This window comes from Halichondria panicea, chromosome 11 (genome assembly GCF_963675165.1).
Source record: "Halichondria panicea chromosome 11, odHalPani1.1, whole genome shotgun sequence".
NCBI classification, from domain to species: domain Eukaryota; kingdom Metazoa; phylum Porifera; class Demospongiae; order Suberitida; family Halichondriidae; genus Halichondria; species Halichondria panicea.
Genome location: NC_087387.1, coordinates 4,055,042 through 4,075,282, shown reverse-complemented (window position 1 = coordinate 4,075,282; position 20,241 = coordinate 4,055,042). Strand labels below are relative to the sequence as shown.

The following is a 20,241-nucleotide window of genomic DNA, read 5'->3' as shown; positions in this document are numbered from 1 at the left end:
GCTTACAAGCAACACGCGGCCTTAATTTGAGACACTTTTTTGGCTGAGGTGATGTTGCTTCTTTAATAATTAAATGAGCCCTCCCTCACAGGAGCCATATTTCTAAGACTCCAGATTTTTTTTGCTGTGATCCTAGTCATGCATGACTGCTAAAACTCTGTTCTCAAAAGTTTCCGCATGTCTCTACAGCTCCTGTTACTTGCTGCTTAGTTATAATTAACACTCTTTCAGTTAATAGAGCTTTATTATTCATGTGAACACCCGAGGGTTAGCACCTCAGTGCTGTAGTTATAATTATTTATAGCCGTCCATTTCAAACTAGACACATGCAATGTTGTTTCGTTTTAAAACCATCTGTCAATGACTTTCTTGACTAGCGAAGTATTCGTGTAGGATTGCTAACCCTTGAAAACAGCAAAAATTAAGCGCCTCGAAAATTATGCAGTTTTCTATAATTATTTTACGTCCTTTTTTCAGAATGGCACTAACCCTCTTATGATAGCTTCTCAAAAAGACCATCTCAGTGTTGTGGAACTATTTGTTTCTAAGGGGGCTCAATTTGTTTGTGCATAGTATAGTTAACGAGAGAATGTTAAGTTTTCTTAAACTCTCTTGCAGACTATTTCAATCCTAGTTTTTTTGTGTCTGTTTGTTTAAAACGTTATTTGCAGGGGGGGGGGGAATTAAATTATATTTTCGCCAATTTTGCTCTAAAGCAGAGATACAATCAAAAGTCTTGCTCTTGTGCTAGACTCGATATCATGAGCAGCTTGTTCTCGAGGGCATTGAGACTTATCTCTGCTTATCTGAGCAAAATTGACAAAAATAAATTTGACCCCCCCCTGCAAAACAACGTTTAAACTAAAAACTAGGCTAATAATAATTAATTATGCCTTGAGGCGTAGCCGCACGAGGGTACAAGTAAAGCTGACTGTGTCTGTGTCTGTGTATGTGTGTGTATTCCAGCTGTAACTGCTCAACGGTTGCAATGCGATGAAAACTAACAGTTTCTATAGGCTTCTTGTCATGCACGTTCTCTTGGATTTTGATTCGTGGATTAGCAAACTAAAGCTTCTTTCTCGAGTTATGGCTAGTTTGACTCACATTGAAGACTGTTGCAGTCTCTTCAGAATCTTTCATAGCATCATCTGTTCGCGCAAACTTTCTATTCAACACATGTGAGTTAGCTTTGCATTAAAGCGCTGGCTTTTTGTTAGCTTCAAGAGTCAGAAAAGATCTGTTAAAACTGCTAGCTATAGTAGCCATTGTGAACTTGATCTCTTTGGACACACCCTTTAATTATTCCTGTGGATGCAATGCGCATGCGCGCTCATCCCCACATGGTTTCTGTGGGGGCTCAAGTGAACAGTCAGAACAATGTAAGTCATTTAGAGTGTATAGATACCGTACCCTCGCGAAAATACTCCCACCCTTTTCTGCAAAAAGTTTAGACTTACTTTAAATCGCTAGCAGTGAGTTTCACTCAAATATGCGCCCACCTGCGGCTTCAAATCGAGGCTTACACTTAGCTCTATGACAATCCTTAAATTGTATTTTCATTTCAATACATTATATAATAATTATAGTGTCATATATAGTATAGTATAATTATATTAGTGTGACATTTCATTGACAACAACAATGAATGCATGAGTATACCGTATATAGCGGGTAAATTTTGAAGGTATAAATGTTCGTGGTTTTCGCGGATTAAGCGTGTACCGCGGACATATACTAAACATGTGGCATTTAGCATTATAACTGCGCATGCACACTCTTTATTCTGGGTGGGCGTATAATCAAATCAAGTTTATTCAAGATGGGCTTATTTTCGCGAGGGTACTTGAGCAGGGGGGGGGGTGAACTTCCCCCCCCCCAAAACCTAGATGAAACCCTGTCGAGGTAGATCTCTATCAAAAGTAGAATTGTAGTTTGTTGCTTCTATAACTAAACACTCCTCTGGTTTTATTTATTCGTGTCAACAGCCGAGGGTTAGCACTTCAATGCTCTAGTTGAGAACTGAGTCATAGGTAGCCCACTCCCACTATTCAGGGGTTGTATTATTGCTCCCTATTATTATACTTCCATGCGTAAAGGCCTTCTCAAGATAGAAACTCATTGTCAGTGGAGCATCTGACAATTCGACTTTGTACACTTTAACAAGCGCTCTATACCTGTGTTCAAATTCAGTAGGTGTCATAATTATAATTATTAACCATTAGACAATACTGCAGTGCCTGCAAACAGCTATTGTCACACGCTGCATAATTATGCATGACTGTGTTGCTTACTTTTGTGTGGATGATAATTATACCATGCATATATACGTAGCACGATTTTTTCCGGGGTTTTTGTGTGAAAGTGTCTCCAAAAGCGTAAATTCACGCTATTTTGGTCATGCAAAGATGTCGCGTCTGTCAGTATTTCGTGGACCTAATTTTCGTGGAGGATTGCTATCCCTCGAACATAGCCTCGAAATATTCGCTCTCTTATACATGTACGGTATGCGTGATTGTTAACTAGTACTATAATTATTAATAGGATGGACGGACTGCTCTCTGGACAGCCAGCTTCAGTGGACACAAAGATGTCGCTCACCATTTGATCACTGCTGGAGCCATTGTTGACCTAACAAACATGGTGGGTTCATATCATGTACCATAATTATAGTGAAACACTGTCCGTGATATTCTTTTCTCACAGGATGGTTTCACTCCTCTCATAGTAGCTGCTCAAGAAGGCCATCTCAGTGTTGTGGAACTACTGGTTTCTGTGAGGGCTCAAGTCAACAGCCAGAATAAAGTGAGCAATTGGTTTGTGCAATGTATGTAGGGCTCTTAAATGTATTTGTGTATATCGTTACGGTATCGCTTTGGGGCTGAATAAGTATACAAACCATTTATAATTATAGCTATCCTTTTTCATACTAGACATGATTTTTTCGGTGCCTATAATTAATGTACACAATTATGTACAAACTATTTGTCACACGCTGCAGTCAGCTTTACCGTATCCCTCTTGCGGCTACGCCTTGAGGCATAATAATTATGTCAGCCAAAAACTCGTTTGTTACTGTAGAAGGAATTCCATACTCCCTTAACTTTTTGTACACATTCTTTTTAGGCAAGCCTCCACTCCTATAGCTACCTGCAGGAAAACTGAATTAAAGACATAACGAAGACACTTTTATACATGTATTATGATATTACTGTGGCCAGAAGGGAAGCTGCTAGCTAGAATGGTCTTTTATCTCTCCGAGTCTTGTGAGCTCTTTCTTCGTTTTCTTTGCAGTGGCCATTGTCTTGAGCAGTTTATTAATAAAATTATTGCTGATTCAGCAAAGCAATATGGATTGCGCATGCGCAGTAGTCTATTTTACTGACAGCCCCTCCTCTTTTTTGTCATGCAACGGCCGAGGGTTAGCACTTTAAAGTGCTCTAGTTAATTAGCTGGGGCTATAATAAACGTTTCGGGCATGAGCAGTATATATGATGGACTTGGGCCGTGTGTATATAGTATTGATTTTCATGTGTGGCAGTTGTGCATGTGTTGTAGCTTTTCCTCCTCTCCTCGTTTTGTTCCACTATGCATGGTACCTCTTTCTTAGGCTATAGGTAGTTGGTAGTTCTTTATGTTGTGTGGATGGGAAATCTCCTTTTTGGTAACGAAAGCGTTCCTCTTCCAGTAGGAGATTGTGCCCTCTGAATTAGATTATAATTTTTCACATGTTTTCTGGTTGCATGTTCGTATATTCTCTCATGCACTATTGTCTTGATCTTATTTTTAAGTTGAGTGTTAAACGTTACAGTGTGAGTGGTGATTGGTCGTATTATGGGTACAGTAGAACCTCGCTAATCCGAATAGAGCCGGACCAGACCCCATCCGAATACATGAAATTTCCGGATTAACGGATGTCATTAATTGATTATGAATATCATTAACGAAGACACTTTTATACATGTATTATGATATTACTATGGCCAGAAGGGAAGCTGCTAGCTAGAATGGTCTTTTATCTCTCCGAGTCTTGTGAGCTCTTTCTTCGTTTTCTTTGCAGTGGCCATTGTCTTGAGCAGTTTATTAATAAAATTATTGCTGATTCAGCAAAGCAATCCATATTGCGCATGCGCAATATGGATTGCTTTTGTCCCTCGGGCAATCCTCGGGCAATTTAAAAGATGGATTTTAGCAAGTCAGCACCCATGCATGTTGAAAGGACCACCATGATTAATACGCATGCACGGATGCCTCCGCTTGATAATGTTATTGTCGATTTAGTGTGTCTTTTACTCTGTCTTTTTGTAATTAGCTCTACACGCGATCTTTATTCGAGGTAGAGCTACACATTTGCAGCTGAGGTGATCCTTTACCGGTCTCTATTAAAAGTAGAATTGTAGTGTGTTGCTTCTTTATTGTGTGTAACTGAACACTCCTCTGCATGGTTTGTATACATCTATTTATGTCATGCAGCCGAGGGTTAGCACTTTAGTGCTCTAGTTAAATTAGCTGGGGCTATAATAAATGCCTTGTTATGTTTCGGGCATGAGCAGTATATGATGGACTTGGGCCATGTGTATATAGTATTGATTTCCATGTGTGGCAGTTGTGCATGTGTTCTGGCTTTCCTCCTCTCCTTGTTTTGTTCCGCTATGCATGGGGGTATATGTATCTCTTTCTTAGGCTATAGAGAGTTGACAGTTCTTCGGTTATGTTGTGTGGGTGGGAAATATTTTTGATGGCAACAAAGGCGAGGCGTTCCTCTTCCAGTAGGAGATTGTGCCCTCTGAATTAGATTATGAATTTTTTTTTCACATGTTTTCTGGTTGCATGTTTGCATATTCTCTCGTGTACTATTGTCTTGATCTTCGGTGTCAAACGTTACAGTGTGAGTGGTGATTAGGTCATAATTATTACAGGTACTTCGTAGATTTTGCTTAATACAATAGACTTAGACAGTTACCCCAAAATGCAGTAAAAATATAAACATATCCTTTATCATTCTATACATCATGTTTAGCACATACATACATGTATACATAACATTATAATAGTAGACGTACGGCCAGTAATGGTGCGTGGTTCTCGAGTTGCCTATAGTTCGCTTTCTAGGAGTGCATAGCAAAATGAATTTTCATTTGCTTCATTATACTTGTGCTCCTGCATAATGCTCTGTTATTGCTATTGCTATTGCTTATACCATATGCCCTGCCTGTGTGCCCTGCACGCCATAATTATTTGCTTCTATTAATGGCCTATATACCATACATATATGTGAGCCCCGCTACCATATATGCCCTGCGTTTGTGCCCTATGCCATCTATTGTTATGCCTAATTCCCTGGCCGGAAAAATGTTCGTGAGTGCACATTTTCGCTATTTATCCTTAGCATGGCTTCTAATAGTCGTGTTTCCATGCTAGGAAACCACACCCACCAATAGCTTGCATGCCAGTGCGTGGGAGTTTATCCCAGTTGATGCAGCACACATTAATTTTAGACTTTGTACTCCTGGCATCCTCTTTAGCATCAACCATGGGTCGATTATTTCCCACTCTTCAAGTTTCACTGTGATTAGCATGCAGTAAAATTACCGTAAGAACATTATGATTATAGATACCTGTGTGGACAATATAGCTAGTAGCTTTATGTTATGTATAGCTTTGACACATCTACGAGGTGCACCAGCACTTTCATTAGCTACTAGACACAATTTTGTTTCATTTCAGTGTCTACAAATTATTGGTTACACACTGAATGTCTGTCAGTTATTAATTTTGTAAAAAATAATGATATGTGACTCTGTATTTACGTACGTATATATTTAACACTGTCTGATAAAGTACGTATAGAATTTGTGATAATCTTATGATAATGTAGTTTAGATAATCTTGGTATACCCCTTCTCACAGGATGGTAACACTCCTCTCATGGCAGCTGCTCAAAAAGGCCATATCAGTGTTGTGGAACTACTGGTTTCTATCGGGGCTCAAGTCAACAATCAGAGCAATGTGAGTTCATTTCCCATAGAGTTTATGTACTTCATTCCCACATGATGGTGTATCACTCCCACACATATTGATACACTGCCATGGTATCTACGGTCCTTCCTAAAGCTAAAGTAATATAGGAGAGTATTAGTGCCCTCAGTCATTAAGAACCTCCCATATTATTATATAGGAGAGATTTAGTGCCCTCAATCATTACACATTATCCATATTATTATAGGAGAGACTTATTGCCGAGCATTAAGCGTATCCCATATCATTATTGGAGAGACTTAGTGCCATCAATCATAAAGCATATCATAGGAGAGATTTAGTGCCGAGCATTATATACCTGGGGAAATTGTTTAATGCATGTGCATTATAAAACTGCCTCATAGTATATAGGAGAGATATACTGCCGAAGCTCTCCTATATACTTGGGGCACTATTTTCATTTAGTGACATATTATCCGGACCCGAATAACCAATGAAAACATTACACAATGACAATGAATAGACAATGAGCAATGCACTCTAATTTATGGCCAATATTTGTGAAACGGCCTTAACCAACCTGAGTGCCTCCGCTTGATAATGTTATTGTCGATTTAGTCTTATTTTTGTGTCTTTCACTCTGTCTTTCTGTGTAAGTACCGTGTAATTAGCTCTACACGCGACCTTTATTCGAGGTAAAGCTACATATTTGAAGCTGAGGTGATCCTTTACCGGTCTCTAGTAAAAGTAGAATTGTAGTTTGTTGCTTCTTTATTGTGTGTAACTGAACACTCCTCTACATGGTTTGTATACATCTATTTATGTCATGCAGCCGAGGGTTAGAACTTTAGTGCTCTATAAACGCCTTGTTATGTTTCGGGCATGGGCAGTATATGATCGACTTGTATACAGTATTGATTTTCATGTGTGGCAGTTGTGCATGTGTTCTGGCTTTTCTTCCTCTCCTTGTTTTGTTCCGCCATGCATGGGGGTATATGTACCTCTTTCTTAGGCTATAGAGAGTTGACAGTTCTTCGGTTATCTTGTGTGGGTGGGAAATATTTTTGTTGGTAACAAAGGCGTTCCTCTTCCAGTAGGAGATTTTGCCCTCTGAATTAGATTATGAATTTTTTTTAACATGTTTTCTGGTTGCATGTTCGTATATTCTCTCATGTACTATTGTCTGTCTTGATCTTCATTTAAGTTGAGTGTCAAACGTTACAGTGTGAGTGGTGATAATTATTACATGTACTTCGTAGATTTTGCTTAATACAATAGACTTAGACAGTTACCCCAAAATGCAGTAAAAATGTAAACATATCCTAATTTTCATGACGTTGTTTATTCCTACATGTACAAACCATATTTATGTTATACTAATTGTCCACTATAATTATACTTTATGGCAGTAAACCTCTGAGGCCAAAGATTTACATTGCCATAAATTCGAATGTAGTGGACTATAAGTGTTATAATTATACCCACTGAAATGAAAAACAATTGCTACCTAAGCTATACCTCACCTTGGATAGAACTAGCTAACAGAACGGCAAGCTTGTTTGTATAGCTTGTAGACATTACTAAGCTTCTATCCAAGTAATATGAGCCCCACTCATTTTCCAGCCTTAATTCCTGGTGTTTAGCGAGCCCCACCCATCTGTGCCTCGGTGCGCAGCAAGGTAGTTGGTAGTGCGCCTGCGTGTAGACTGCTACAGCTGCTCATGCAAGTGCAACTGGAGATTCTCTGTGGGCTCCTAGTCATGTTTCCAGGATTTTTGGTTTGTGGCGTGGTGCGTGGTTCTTGAGTTGTGCCTATAGTTCGCTTACTACATGTATGAGGGTGTAGCAAAATGATTTTCATTTGCTTCATTATACTTGTGCACCCGCATAATGCTCTGCTATTGCTATTGCTTATTCCATATGCCCTGCCTGTGTGCCCTGTACGCCATAATTATATACTGCCCTGCTGAGGCTGCTCTATAATGTACTGCTCTATACAGCGACACATGCATCAGTAGCGACTTCCACTCTGACATGGAGTCACGCGGTGAGCACACATTTTCCTGTACTCGATTTGCCCTCACAATTTCGTAAGGCACTTTCCTGGGGGGCTTACATTACGCTGGTCATAGCGCCAGGATCCGCTCGGTCGAGGACCTTACTATTGTACAACTCTCTGCTGACACTGATTTTGCTCCCTATTGGTATTACTTTGCCTCAATCAATAATTATTATGCAGCAGGCTAATGCAGGGGGTTGGACAATTCGTCAATCCTTCCCAGCATCTTTACTTCGTTCCATAGCGCTCACTTGATCTGTACATGTGTTCATGCTTCAATTCCTTGGGGGTAGGACTTTCGTCCGATGGGCTATGACTGGTGGCTAGGCCACGTCTTTACCCCCAAGTAGTTAATTAGGGGAGCAATATAATTATTAGAAATGTCTTATTATTATTTAACCAGCGGGGTTGCATTCCTCTAATTAATTAGATACGTAACACCGCACAACCCTCACAAACACAAGAGTATATAGGCATTCGCTGTTTCTCACATGCCATATCTCATTAAACAAGCAAATTTCAAGGCAAACTGGCCAATAGTACATTGCCCATGGCCACACGGATCACATATTCTGCTCGGCCAACAAACACCATGGCACACCTAAAAGAACAGCATAAAAGTCTAGGCCGTTTGACATAGACTCGCCTTCCTTGGGGTAAGGGACTGGTGGATTGCCTATCTAAGAATTTTGCCGTTACCTGTATCTAGTAATGACCAATCAGAGTGCAGTATCAATGTCATGTGACATTCTTACGCCCACGGTTAGTTTCTTTGTGGTAGAATATATGACAATCAATCAGGATGAGCAAGACTGTGCTAGTGCAAAATGAAATGAGCAAGCAGGGACGGTGAGCTTAGCAAAACTTTTAGTATGTAGATGATTTGCACCACTTGTCTTGATCCGGCTTACATTGCTATTTTTGAAATCTAGAGTATATGGGGATGGACAGTAGCCTTATACTACCAGTTCTCATAATTTCTAGGTTTCTTTTCCACAAACTAAGCAAGGGGAGCTTATTTGTAACCATTTGCAACCCACTCACGTCAGACATTGGTAAAATACAAACCATAGGATGATGTCATACATGATGTCCTGCAACTCATTAAAATTCCATCGGCACAACTCTCAGATACATGTAGGCAATCCACCAGTCCCTTATCCCAAGGAAGGGCTGGCTAGCGAGTCTACGTTCGACATACACTGTTAGTGGAAACGGGAAACGAGTTTGACCACAGGCTTGGCTGAAAGATCTTGATGCATACATTTTGTAGGAAGTTCTATTGAGTTCTTGAAAGAACCAGACGAGCTTAACAGCTTCCTATGAATAAATTTAGAGAGAAAATCTGCAATACTGACACACACAATATAGTGAGGCCCATCCCGAATGTGGACGGCAGTAGTCATCAACCCTTGATCTTCTCACTAGCCATAATAGCGCTTACTCAGCTGCTGCGATAACCCTTACTACAGTACTACCTCGTGCATTTGAGGCAAACCACCGGGACATTTTTGCCGCAAAATTGTGCACCTTCGTGGGGTCAGTGTTATAGTGGTTCCCTGGTGGCTAGATAAGTCGCGTGGTCATTATTCGTGGTTTGATGTTGCTTGTGGACCAAGAGTGAAAGTTTACTATCTAAAAGGAAGTTTGAATTTTATTTATATTACAGCACAGCCTCGACTTTGAGAGTGCTCTATCCGTTTCTAATCCCTGATAATTATAACGATCTCCACACTGGACATCCAGTGGCGGATCCAGTGCAGGGCACAAGGGGAATGTGCTCCCCCCCCCCTTTCTGACCAGCTCGAATAAAACTAGCTCACGAAGTGGTTGTGGCTTAGAGAAGCAGGACCAGCAATCAATTATAGCAGAATGCAGAATAGCAGAAGATCTCTAGTTGTAGACTTTTGAAGAGCAATATGATATCATCTATTTCTGCTATCTCCTGCTACTATGTATAGCCCCGTTTACATGAGGCCTTTAATCCGGGTTGGAATCCGGATTAAACCTAACCGCATTTGTGTAAACGGCCCTTATCGGGGTTCTAATCCGGATTAGCCAACCCACCTTTGGAGGTGGTTCAGATTGTGTCAGAAGCGGTTTAGCTGTGAGTAAGCACAAAGGGCTAATTCTGAGGTGTTGTACATGTTCGTGGGTGTTTCTAGAGTAAGCCTGTAGCTTCCTATCAGTCCAATGTTTGCGCAAATGAAATTAGTGATCATTTTACTATGCCCACTACTCAGAAAAATCTGACCCGGATTCGACCCGGATTAGGTGTCGTGTAAACGGGGCTTATGTCATACTGTCATCAATCAATCCATGATCAGAAAAGCTACACTGATTGGGCTTTAAAAAATCTGTTGACTTTTTTTTTAATGAACATTTTCTTCAAACTGCACCCCCTTTTCAAAATTCCTGGATCCGCCCCTGACATCCCCTGCTTGGACCAAAAATCTCAAGCCGCCCTGCAACGCGTTTTTTACTAGGATCCAGTACTACCCAATCCCACAGCATACGTTCTCGTAAAATTAACGCTGTTAACTTGGCTCACATTATGCTCTGAGCGGCTACACAGTGAAACATATCTGTAGCCAATCCACTCTGACAAGGAGTCACGCTGCGAGCACACATTGCCCTGTACTCAATTTGCCCCGGTTTACCTCCCAATTTCGTAATGTGCTTTCCTGAGGGCTGGTCATAGCACTAGGATCAGCACGGTCGAGGACCTTACTATCGTATTAAAATCTCTAGGTGCATGCTGACACTGATCCTTGCTTCCTATATTGGTTATCACTTGCCTCGATCAATAATTATTATGCAACGTGCTAACACAGTCATCAGTCATGGTCCGGCTCACCCTCCAAGGAGTGTTGCGGTAATGGGATATAAGTTTGTACGTGTAGTTAGCAAGGTTAGCATATGTTTCTCGGAGTACTGAGATTAACAATGAAATATTCATACTGTACTATGTATTGAAATGAAAATACTAATAAAGAATTATCATAGAGCAAAGTGTAAGCCTCGATTTGAGGCCGAGGGTGGGCGTATATGAATGAAAACTCGCCGTTCGCGATTAAACGCCCAGTCCCCTAATAAGCTTAAACTTCTAAGGGTGGGGATATTCTCGCGATGGTACGGTAGACATATGGCTAGAAAGTTTGGGACTGATAATTATGCCTTGTTCGCATGTGCAATGGTGCGTTGCAAAACTTGTCTTAGTCTAATATTGTTGCAAGTATAGTTAGCTCTGCACTAGATTCTACGCTAGCTGCAAGAGTGGGAAAAGAGCTGCAAGGCTGCACTGTTTCAATGAGAGCATGCGTATATAGCAGTTAATTATGGACTTTTTTTTATTTTGGCAATCTTTTTAGCAATAAGTATAGGATATACCACACCTACGAGGATGCGCAACAGTAATTCATTCTGCAAAACTCAACTGTACGACGAAATGGAAGAAGCAATTGAAAGAATGGTTCGTGAAGCTACTGCGTCCGCGAATGCAGAGATTGAAGAAGAAGTGAAAGAACTACAAAACTCCCTCTGTCCTAGCCTTTTACAGTGGCTTAAGACTCCTGTAAACACCTCTGCTTCTCCAGTTGCAGCAACAGAACAAGAGAACACTGCTCCCTCCAACTCCAACTCTGCAACAGACGAAGAGAATACTGCTCCCTCCAACTCAAACTCTACAACTGAGGAAGAGAACACAGCTCCCTCTGCCGTTTTGCAAGATATTCAGCCCCACCCGTTGACAGTCTCTCACCAGCCCCACCCTCATTCCAGCCGCTTTGGAGAGCCCATTACTGATGACCAACTACAGTCTGCAATAAAAACGAGAATACCAAAGAAGACAAAAAAAACCACCAATTGGGGATTCAAGGTATATACTGACTGGTGCACAGTGAGGGATATATCTCAGCCAATCGAACAGATGGACATAACCACCATGAATACCACACTAGCTAAGTTTGTTCAAGAGACGAGAAGGAGGGACAGCAAAGAGTATCCTGCTACTTCACTCCACAATATTGTTGCTGCAATTCAGAGACACCTTCGCGAGAATGGACGACCTGAGATTTCCTTTTTCGACGAAAATTGTCCTGACTTCGATATGCTTCGAAAGAGCCTTAACGCAAGGATGAAGCAACTGACGAAGAAAGGTGTCGGGAATATAAGGAAGCATGCTCAGCCGATCACTCCCGAAATGGAGGAGAAATTGTGGCAAATGGGAATATTTTCTCGTTCTACTGGGGAAGGTTTGATAAACATTGTTTTCTGGTACGCTTGTAAGATGTTTGGACTCCGCGGCGCTGATGAGCACAGGGATCTTCAGAAAGACCAGTTCATCATTGGAAAAGATGACAATGGAAAATTTCTCCGCTTTGTTGGCAAGAGCTGCAAGAACTGGCAAGGAGGTTTGCACCAGCGAAAAATTCAACCAAAAGACCTCCACATATATGCAAAACCTGACCTTGAAGAGAGATGTGTGGTCTCTTCATTCTGCTACTACATGTCACTTATCCCAGAGGATGGTCCCTTCTATCGACGTCCGATTGCTGATAATCCACCTAGGTTTTCGAAGCAAGTGATTGGTGTCCACAAGCTCTCAAACATCGTCAAAACATTTTGCAGACAGGCAGGCTTTGATGGGAACTTCACAAATCATTCAGGGAAAGTCACCTGTGCAACAGAGCTCTTTAAGAACAATGTTGACGAACAGCTCATCATGCTCCAAACAGGTCATCGAAGCCAAGATGCTGTCCGAATGTACAAAAGACCAACACAAGAGCACCACCAGCTTGTTTCGGACATTCTCCAAGCACCAGCACCCAAACGCCACCACCAAGCTCCTTCGCACTCCGATCAACCAACGATTAAAGAAGCTTTGAAGCCTATTGCAGCACCAAACTTCAACATTAACACCTGTGGTGGAGGAACACAGAACATTGTGATTCAATACTACCAGTCGCACTAACACTCCACACTTAACTCTCACCCTAACTTGTTATTTATTTATTTTATTTATTTATGTAAGCTTCATACTCTTCAATCTATGATTCAATTACCTTTCCTTCATTCTCTGTTATTAGTAGTTGCAATACATGGACTGCGCATGTGCGATGTTGTATTGGAATAATTACTGTATGCCCTGGGCTGTATCCTAATATTCTATATATCCTACAGCTGTTGACCAATGAGATCAATTTGTGGTGACGTAAGTGTGGTATAATCACAGTTGATCAATTCACACCATTCCTTATATAGCTGCATGTTGTACCCCACCCTTCTGTCATGCATGCCCTTGGCAACAAGTATCTAGCTTCTTTTGGGCTGGTAGTACAGTACGCTCTCAAGGCAAGGGAGTTCATGAGGAATGCAGAGTTTATGGTAGTTAAACCACACCCAATTTCTATGATACATACCCGGTATAAATTATTTTGAACATCATTTTAGCATAGATGATACATGCAGTACTAAATACCATCCCCAGCTTGCTATGCCCCTACCATTGCCCTATCGTACGCCCTGCCTTGCCCTAATTATTATGCCTCGGTGCGCAGCGAGGTAGTTGGTAGTGCACCTGTGTGTATACTGCTACAGTTGCTCATGCAAGTGCAACTGGAGATTCTCTGTGGGCCCCTGGTCATGTTTCCAGGATTTTGGTTTGTGGCATGGTGGGTTCTTGAGTTGTGCCTATAGTTCGCTTACTAGGAGGGTGTAGCAAAATGAATTTTCATTTGCTTCATTATACTTGTGCACCTGCATAATGCTTTGCTATTGCTTATGCCATATGCCCTGCCTGTGTGCCCTGTACGCCATTATTATTTGCTTCTATTAATGCATGGCCTATGCCATCTATTGTTATGCTCCCTAATGCCCTGCCCTGCCCGTTGCCTATACGGCTTATAATATACTGCTCTGCTCTATAATATAGACCGCTCTATAATATTCTGCCCCCTGCCCTGTGCCCACGGCTTGTACTATATACTGCTCTGCTCTGCTCTATAATATTCTGTTCTATAATATACTGCGCTCTATAATGTACTGCTCTGCTCTGCTCTATAATGTACTGCCCTGCTGAGGCTGCTCTATAATGTACTGCTCTGTAATATACTGCCCTGCTGAGGCTGCTCTATAATGTACTGCTCTGTAATATACTGCCCTGCTGAGGCTGCTCTATAATGTACTGCTCTATACAGCGACACATGCATCAGTAGCGAATTCCACTCTGACATGGAATCACGCGGTAAGCACACATTGCCCTGTACTCGATTTGCCCTCACAGTTTCGTAATGCACTTTCCTGAGGGGCTTACATTACGCTGGTCATAGCGCCAGGATCCGCTCGGTCGAGGACCTTACTATTGTACAACTCTCTGCTGACACTGATCTTGCTATTACTTTGCCTCAATCAATAATTATTATGCAGCAGGCTAATGCAGGGGTTGGACAATTTGTCAATCCTCCCCAGCATCTTTACTTCGTGCCATAGCGCTCACTTGATGTGTTCATGCTTCAATTCCTTGGGAGTAGGACTTTCGTCGATGGGCTATGACTGGTGGCTAGGCCACGTCTTTACCTCCAATTACTTAATTAGGGGAGCAATAATTATAATTATTAGAAATGCCTAGTTGTTATTTAACCAGCGGGGTTGCATTCCTCTAGTTAATTAGAGGGGATGCCTAACCCTATAATTAACAGTCATCAGTCGGTCCGGCTCACACTCCAAGGAGCGTTGTGGTAATGGGTATATATGTTGTTTGTACGTGTAGCTAGCAAGGGTATAGCATCATTATGTTTCTCGGAGTACCGAGATTAATGATGTTTTCAGTGCCTATAATATTATACCAACTATTTGTCACACGCTGTAGCGAAAAATATAATTGCCAACTATTACCAATACACTGCACTGGTTAACAGGAAGGTGCTACTGCTCTCTACTGGGCTAGTCGTGAAGGTCATCTCAAGATAGTGCAGCAACTCATTGACAGTGGAGTAGATGTTCATGTACAAGAACAAGTAAGTGCTCCAGACACTTTTGTACTGATGCAGCAACCATTAATTTTAGAATTTCTACTCTTGGCATCCTTTTTAGCATAAACCATGGGTCGATTATTTCCCACTCTTCAAGTTTCACTGTGATTAGCATGCAGTAAAATTACCATAAGAACATTATGATTATAGATACCTGTGTGGACAATATAGCTAGTAGCTTTATGTTATGTATAGCTTTGACACATCTACGAGGTGCATCAGCACCCGCGGTGCTTTCATTAGCTACTAGACACAATTTTGTTTCATTTCAGTGTCTACAAATTATTGGTTACACACTGAATGTCTGTCAGTTATTAATTTTGTCAAAAATAATGATATGTGATCGTTAAAACGTGACTTTACGTACTATTAATAGGACGGAGAGACTGCTCTCTGGACAGCGAGCTTCAATGGACACAAAGATGTCGCTCACCATTTGATCACTGCTGGAGCCATTGTTGACCTACCAAACACGGTGGGTTCATATCCTACTCTGTATTTATGTACGTATAGATTTAACACCGTCAGATAAAGTACGTATAGAATTTGTGATAATCTTATGATAATGTAGTTTAGATAATCTTGGTATACCCCTTCTCACAGGATGGTACCACTCCTCTCATGGTAGCTGCTCTAGAAGGCCACATCAGTGTTGTGGAACTACTGGTTTCTATGGGGGCTCAAGTCAACAATCAGGACAATGTGAGTTCATATCCCATTGGCATGTACGTATAGAGTTTATGTACTTCATTCTCACATGATGGTATATTTCTGAGGTGGACCGTAATCTAGAATAGCTACAGGCCCTGGACTAAGAAATGAAAGGCTATATATAGAGAGATGTTCCCTTATCCAATACATACAATACAATGGATACATACTTTTTACATGAATAAAGCATCTTAGCTATTATATTAAATTCGTCAATCCGTCCCAGCATCTTTACTTTGTTCCATAGCGCTCACTTGATCTGTACATGTGTTCATGCTTCAATTCCTAGGGGGTAGGACGTTCGTCCGATGGGCTATAACTGGTGGCTATAGGCCACGTCTTTACCTTATTTCCCACTCTTTGAATTTGTGATTAACAGATTAGCATGCAGTAAAAATATACCTGTGTGTATTAGCGATAGCTAGTAGCTTTATTTTATGTAGCTTTGATTCTACCGAGGCATCATCACCCGCGGTGCTTTCATTAGACTTGCAGTAAAAATGTAAACGTAATCATCTTTCATATATAATTATCTTTATCATTCTATACATCATGTTCAGCACATACATACATGTATACATAACATTATAATAGTAGACGTACGGCCAGAAAGTTTAATACATAATTGCTACTGATAATTATGCCTGGTGCGTTGCAAAACTTGTTCATAGTGTTGCTTCGTATAATTAGCTCTGCACTAGAACGCTAGCTGCAAAAGTGGGGAAAGAGCTGCAAGGCTGCACTGTTTCATGAGAGCATGCACAGCAATTAATCATAGACATTAACTTTTGTCAATCTTTTCACACCATTCCCTAGCTGCATGTTGTATATTAATAACTTCTTCGAAATAAGGCGTGTTTTGTAGTTGACTGCGTGGAGATAGGCAACTGTGGGGGTGACAAAAACACATTGGAGATGGCTTGTTGGGTTCCAATAACAGTAGACAACTTGGGGATTGGTGAGCCCAACACATTTGATATGGTTTGTTGGGTTCTGATTGCATGCAGTAGAAGACTGTGGTGTGTCTGTGAGGAGGACCCGAGATGGTTCCTCTAATAGGTGCAGTACTAAAAGCTGATCTTATAGTGCAACTCGGGTGTTTTCTTATCTAATCGTTTTCTACTTCTTTTTCCAACACCACCTTTTCGTCCACGCCCAGAAGGCAAGCCAACCATTGAAAGGAAGTGATATTGGGTTGCTTGGATGATCCATAATACCACTCTAGGAATCACCATTCAGGGTTGCTACTGCCAATGCATGAGAGCAAGTTTTTCCAGATGATTTCCAGTTTAGTCAGCTAGAATCACATGTGTATTGCTCATTGTGTCCCATGTTTATCATAATTACGTGGGACAACAGAATAGGATTTATCACTGCCTGGTGCTGTGGTGATTGCATTGTCTGCACTTTAGCTTTCTTCCAAATATGCTGTAAGGTGGTAATCATAAGCTTCGTGATTCCACTTTCTTCAACACTTACACATAACTTTTGGCTATGACCTTGCACGCTTGAAGCACATCAAGTGGTTGTTGACTTTTGCTGGGTGGCCGCTTAGTGTTTAGAGTTGCTTTGTCAAATCGTTTAACCACTTCCCGTCTTTGATCAGTTTTCATTTTCGCCCATTGTGCTGTTGACACAGATAAATGCGAATAATTTATCACATTGTTGCTTAACCCAGCTGTTGCTTAATTTGTTCACTATTAATCTTGGGCCACTCTGACTTCTTGTAATAGGCCTTTTCATTTAAGAGCATGAGGAATTTAATTAGGGTCTGTGACATCATAATTACTACCTGTTTTACTTCCGTAGTAAAAATGTGCTGAGCTGGCATGCTGTTTACTATGAAGTAGCCAAAAACTCGTTTGTTACTGTAGAAGGAATTCCATACTCCCTTAACTTTTTGGACACATTCTTTTTACAATGAATGAAGCACCTACCAGAGACGGTGGTGGGTTCATATCCTATTAACTGAATATCCATGTACCATAATTATAGTGAAACACTGTCCGTGATATTCTTTTCTCACAGGATGGTTTCACTCCTCTCATGGTAGCTGCTCATGAAGGCCATCTCAGTGTTGTGGAACTACTGGTTTCTGTGAGGGCTCAAGTAAACCAGAATAAAGTGAGATATTGGTTTGTGCAATGTATGTAGGGCTCTTAAATGTATTTGTGTACATCGTTACGGTATCGCTTTGTGGCTGAATAAGTATACAAACCATTTATAATTATAGCTATCCTTTTTTCATACTAGACATGATTTTTTCGGTGCCTATAATTAATGTACACAATTATATAAGAACTATTTGTCACACTCTGCAGTCAGCTTTACCGTATCCCTCTTGCGGCTATGCCTCGAGGCATAATAATTATGTCAGCCAAAGACTCGTTTGTTACTGTAGAAGGAATTCCATACTCCCTTAACTTGTTGGACACATTCTTTTTACAATGAATGAAGCATCTTAGCTGTGTAGCTGAGGGGATGGTCAATCATTTCCCACTCTTCGAGTTTCCCTGTGATTATAATTATGCAGCAAAATTACCGTAAGAACATTATGATATCTGTGTGTATTAGCAATAGCTAGTAGGTTATTAACCCGAGGCGCGTGGGCGGCCACGGGTTATAGTAGTCGTTTGGTTTGTTTGTTTGTTTGTTTGTTTGTGATTGGCTTTTCTACTCACCTGGATGCCACAGCACTGCGTTTACAGCATGGATAGCCTTCACACAACAGTATCTTGTTTTAAATAGTGGCAGATTATGATATTAAAGCTCCTTTGTCGAATAAAAGCGAGCAAAAGCTTAAACTTGCACATGGCCTTGAGTCAAGGTACGGGATCACTTCAGCTGCAAATACGTAGTCAAGGCTTCATTACGTATTTTCAGCTGAAGTGATCCAGTACCAGGAACAATTGAATAGGCCTACAGTCGAGTCAAGAAAGTAGAATTGTGACTGGTTGTTGACTGCTCTGGATCCTATACTCCAGCCTAGCAGGAGCCATACTTCTCTTTAATAGTCTAAGACTCCAGGCTTCTTTGCTGTGATCCCAGTCCACAGTGCATGTCTCATGTAGTTGTACATTGTTAGTTTAGTTTTATTGCTCTTGAGTTGCTGTGCTAGTCATAGGCATGCTACATGCACTTCATTATAATTATACTATTCCTCCTAGTATCATGTCACCAGCCGAGGGTTTGCACTTTAGTGCTCTAGTGTCATGTAGCTTTAAAACATCCACCGAGACATCAGCACCCGCAGTGCCAACATTATATGCATGTGTCTCTTTTTGTTGGGATAATATTGTATGGCGCGAAATTAAAATTTTTCGTAGAAGTGCCTTCATTTCGTAACGTAATTTCGCTCATAAAAGTGGAACCTCCATAAAACAGACACCATTGGGGAACAGAGGTATGCTCTGAATCAATTCTTGCTGCAAATAAAACTTGGAGATTTAATAACCTCTTCTATATACAGCTATGTTTTCACAATTGTGCTAAATAATGCCATCTCAGCAATAATTGTCTGCTAATTATGGGTATGGCTGTTTGTTCTGGGAGGTTATTTTTCATTATTGCTATATAATTGGGGGACTATAAAACTGCTTGTTATACGAAGTAGAAAGGTGATCGCTCCTGAGAAGTTGCTTTACATTGAAGTCATTGCAATCATTGTAGTTTCAATCCGGACCTGAGCTCTTGGCCGTTTTATCGTGTGTGCATGGTTACTCTTCGGAGGTGGTCGGTAATGGAGGTTCAATTGTAACAGCAATAATAATTATTATATTGTACAAAATAAACCAACATAATTATAGCTGTACACACACACACACACCTCAATGGCAGTATGCTCCATGCACTTTTGGAGTATTGATTCCTTTTAAGAAGATTGGCCCTGCCGCGGTCAGCAGGTATATTATTTGTCTGAGCCTGCTTACCTGGATGCCATAGTGGTTCGTTTACAGCATGGATAGCCTTCACACAACAAGTTTTTGTTGTTGCACATTTTGATGTTAAAGCATCACATAAAAGCTAAGAAGCTTTAACTTGGCTGCAGGGCTTACAAGCAACACGCGGCCTTAATTTGAGACACTTTTTTGGCTGAGGTGATGTTGCTTCTTTAATAAGCCTCCCTCACAGGAGCCATATTGCTAAGACTCCAGATTTTTTTTGCTGTGATCCTAGTCATACATGACTGCTAAAACTCTGTTCTCAAAAGTTTCCGCATGTCTCTATAGCTCCTGTTACTTGCTGCTTAGCAAGCAATTATATAATTAACACTTTTTTGGTCACTATAGATCTTTATTATTCATGTAAACAGCCGAGGGTTAGCACCTCAGTGCTCCAGTTATGATTATTTATAGCCGTCCATTTCAAACTAGACACATGCAATGTTGTTTCGTTTTAAAACCATCTGTCAATGACTCTCTTGAGTTTGTCTGTACTTCATGGGATATATATACGCAGTATGGA

General features: G+C 40.9%; 2 protein-coding genes across 18 annotated transcripts in view; both read left to right on the top strand.

Annotated features, from left to right (window-relative positions):
- Positions 1-20,241, top strand: part of LOC135344347 (serine/threonine-protein phosphatase 6 regulatory ankyrin repeat subunit A-like) — a 151,578-nt gene that overhangs the window by 29,272 nt on the left and 102,065 nt on the right. For 11 of the 17 annotated variants that reach the window (XM_064541540.1, XM_064541538.1, XM_064541542.1 and 8 more), the window contains 6 exons: positions 2,542-2,640; positions 2,704-2,802; positions 5,908-6,006; positions 14,953-15,051; positions 15,443-15,541; positions 15,670-15,768. The exons of 2 other annotated variants lie outside the window; for them this stretch is intronic. In XM_064541540.1, the coding sequence (XP_064397610.1) occupies positions 2,542-2,640; positions 2,704-2,802; positions 5,908-6,006; positions 14,953-15,051; positions 15,443-15,541; positions 15,670-15,768 (594 nt within the window). Of the gene's footprint in view, positions 1-2,541; positions 2,641-2,703; positions 2,803-5,907; positions 6,007-14,952; positions 15,052-15,442; positions 15,542-15,669; positions 15,769-17,805; positions 17,902-20,241 lie in introns of all 17 variants that reach the window. 4 more of the 17 variants (XM_064541549.1, XM_064541552.1, XM_064541539.1 and 1 more) reach the window with 3 other exon arrangements.
- LOC135344357 (uncharacterized protein KIAA1958 homolog) lies at positions 6,016-14,944 on the top strand. Its single transcript, XM_064541561.1, has one exon. The coding sequence runs from the start codon at positions 11,439-11,441 to the stop codon at positions 13,005-13,007; it is 1,569 nt and encodes a 522-aa protein (XP_064397631.1). The 5' UTR covers positions 6,016-11,438; the 3' UTR covers positions 13,008-14,944.